The following is a 3,620-nucleotide window of genomic DNA, read 5'->3' as shown; positions in this document are numbered from 1 at the left end:
TCGAAGTCAGTTTTGATTTTGGTTAGCTGGGTGGCTGGGTCGGTGGTTTGGTCGGTGGGCGGGGGGGAGGTTGGATCTTTAACTTGGTTGTCGACATAAATGTCAACGTTATTATAGTAGGCGTGGAATTTCTCCGATAATTGTCGGAATTGCTGAAGATATGCTTCGCCATTTAGCGTCGACGTCGAGGACTGCGCGACCTGTATGATTGCATCCAGCATAGACGTACCGGAAGGCATCTCAAACCTCGGATATTTACCTGCTTTAACAATATACGTGCGGCCATTTAGATTTTGCAACAGGCCTTTAATTGCTGTTCTTCTATCTTTCTGAATTATTTGTTCCATTTTTCTTAATTGACCATCCACCAACGTCTTAAGACCTCCAAGGTCGGCGACGTGTTGTTCGGAGAACAATATTCGGACGGCAGACGTTACGGTGTCGAAAGCTTGACTTGTGACACTAAGCAAGTATTCCTTTATATTTTCTACAGATTTAGTTGACGCCGCATACGCACTGTGAACTCCTTCACTGACAATATCGATGGTATGTGTTAGATTTCTATCGGCGTCATTTAGCGTGTTAAAAACAGCATTTACTTTATCAAATATCTCATTATACAACTCTTGCATTTTCTTATCTGCTGCTTTTTTCATTTTGTTAATTCCACCATCATGTTCTTCGTTTGTGTCTTCTATTTTTAGCTTATCGAGCATATCAAGATCTTTTTGAATTTCATTCAGCTTTAAGTGAAGCGTACCTTGTGTTTTCTCCTTTATGAATCCCTCGAGTGTTTTGATATGTGTTTTTAAAACTGCAACTTTTTTGCCCAACTCAGTCTTACTAAATACGCCACCGTCTTCTTCCCTAAATTTCTGCATTTCTGCAGTCACTTGAGCTGCAGCCTTTTCTATTGCGCTGGTCGCAGCATCAATGATTTGTTGTTTAGCAGACGTCTCAAATGCGCCAATCGCTTTGTTAAGTTTGCCGCCATCGTCACCTGAAGTAGTGCCGATTGCAGTACTCAACTCCTCGATCAGTTTGGCGAGCGATCCTGTTTTAGGTGCATCGGCTGTTCCTCTCTCGCCGTATATAGAGTTTTGCAGCAACTGAAGATTTTTGAGTTCGTCGACAGCTGTTAACAACTCTTTGTTGTCTTTGGTGTCATCGATCGTTTGCTTCGCCTGAGTGAACTCCTGTTTTATTATTGTGCCGAGTCTATTGATGGCCCCTGCTGCAGTGTTAACAGCAGAGGCGAATGCATTTGTAGTAACTACTAATGATGCTGTCGAAAGAGAGTCATACCTCTGATTAATGGTACCGATGGCACCATTTAGTTCCTCTACAAGATCCTTGACCTCACTTCTGCCCGATGTTGACACTTTTTGTATAGTACTTATCTTCATCAGATTTTCAAAATAATTACGAAGTTTTCGGGATTCAGCCTGCAATTCTGTTTGAAAAGTATCCAATTTCGCCGCCTTTAGTGCCTCCGCAAAGGTGTAGAATTTTTTCTTCAAGTCTTCATTATACTTACCTACCAGTGCTTCTGAATTCTGCGTAATTGGATCTGTCGTTCTCAGCAGCTGTTGCTTAGACGCACTAAGCTGAGTCAACGCCTTTCCTACAATCTCATGACCGTTGGAAATTGATCTCATACCATTTTTTAGTGCATTTACGTTACCATTCAATGCCGTCAAATCCTGCTTCACACCCGCTTTCACATCTTTCTCAAAATTCTTAGATAATTCAGACAGCGTCTTCTCAGCCCCCTCGACTAACATTTCCAGTTCCCCTTTTTTGTAGTTCATATCACCGTAAATCTTCTTTACTTCTTTTATTATCTCATCAAATAACCTAAATATCTCATCTCGAGTAGTGCCGCTATATTTGTCTAAACGACTTTTCAAGTGTTTATTCGCCTCCCTTAACCTCTCATAGCACTTTTCAAAGTGGTGTTTTCTTTGTTCACGTAAGTCATACATTGCGTCGAGTATTTTTGTAAAATTTATTTGTAAAGTGCGTTTAACGTTTTCACTCCCATCTGTGACTGCTTTTTCCAGATTTCGTTTTTGCTCATCTAAATGCGTATCTACGTGCTTGGCCTGTTCGTTGACACTAATGTTGCAAGCTGAATCACGTAAAACCTCTACGGATTTTTTAACTAATATTATTTCACTACGTATTTTACATCTCAATTCATCGTCTAAATAAATTACATAATTAGTTTCAATAGTTTTTATGTCACTCTGGATGTTCTCCACGATGCGCCTCCACTCCTCCAGCTGTCTAGTCAATTTCTCACCTGCACGAATTTGAGATGTATATTTACCTGCTATGTTGCTTTTCAACTCACCTAAAAACTCTGTGACGTTGCTTGCTTTTTTGCTGTATTCTAATTCATACCCCTCCAACCACCCCTTCACCTCCGCGACAGACTCCACAAGCCCAGCACGCCCGGAGCCAATATTATCATTCAAAGTCTTAATAACTGTATTAATGTTTTTTGTGGTATCTTTATCATACGTTTTAACCGCATCATCATCTTTCACCGCACCAAGCACACCACTCAAAAATCCCATCACCCCGTCACACAGCCTATCTAGGTCAGAGTACACAATACCACTGCCATCGTAGCCTTTGGAAGCAGAGTCGAAGCCGAGGAAAGTCTGAAGGCCGTCACAAAGATTCTCTAAGAGCTTTTTTGGCTCATTTGGCATAGTTTTAAGTTTCTCATAAAATTCACAAAGCTTCTCCACTTTCCTCAAAGCCTCCAACTTGGAGTGCAATTCGGCTGAGTCAGCAGAGGGAGAGGGGGAAGAAGAAGGATCTTTTAATTGATTTTGAAGTTGCAATTCACGTTCTTTAAGAAGCTTAATTTGATCAGCAACTTTCTGCTTAAGCTCACTAATTTCACCGGTGCCAACAGCCTGGTCAGCAGAGTTGACAGACACAGAAAGGGTAGTAACATGAGAAGAGTAATCATTTTTAAGCTCTTCATTACTGTTAATTACAGCGATAATAGCTTTTTGAACGGCTTTCTTAACACTCTCACTTTCACCAACAAATCCTCCAAGTTGACCAGCAAGGTGACCAAGGCTAATGAGCTTGGAGTCAATGTCCTTCAAGGCTTTTTTAGTAGCATCATCAGCAAGAGAATGGTCAGTATCAGCAAGTTATTATAATGGTTTACGGAGGTCATAGCGTTAATAAGACGAAGTAATTCGAGAGATTTGGACTTAGGGTGAACATGATGGGACTTGGCAGTGGCAAGAGGTGGAAGAAGGGAAGGGAAGGGTGACAAGGCACAAGTTATTAGGATGGTTTAAGGAGGTCATAAAGGTAATATGGCGAGGTAATTAGAGCGATGTAGAGTGGGTTACGGAGCGATGTAGAGTGGGTTAAGGGGCGATGTAGAGTGGGTTAGGGAGCGATGCAGAGTCGGTAAAGGAGCGATGTAGAGTGGGTAAAGGAGCGATGTAGAGTGGATAAAGGGGCGATGTAGAGTGGGTTAGGGAGCGATGTAGAGTGGATAAAGGAGCGATGTAGAGTGGGTAAAGGAGCGATGTAGTGTGGATAAAGGGGCGATGTAGAGTGGGTAAAGGGGCGATGTGGAGTGG

General features: G+C 41.9%; 1 protein-coding gene across 1 annotated transcript; it reads right to left on the bottom strand.

The window, feature by feature from the left end:
• On the bottom strand, positions 1-2,720 carry BBBOND_0000400 (hypothetical protein, conserved; the record flags this gene model as incomplete). The annotated part of the gene is made up of 1 exon (XM_012914886.1): positions 1-2,720. A coding segment is annotated over one exon (2,720 nt), but the record flags the coding sequence as incomplete, so codon positions are not given.
• Between the last annotated feature and the right edge of the window lie 900 nt (positions 2,721-3,620).

Source organism: Babesia bigemina, scaffold Bbigscaff_56775 (genome assembly GCF_000981445.1).
Source record: "Babesia bigemina genome assembly Bbig001, scaffold Bbigscaff_56775".
NCBI lineage: Eukaryota > Apicomplexa > Aconoidasida > Piroplasmida > Babesiidae > Babesia > Babesia bigemina.
This window is presented reverse-complemented; position numbering and strand designations above follow the sequence as displayed.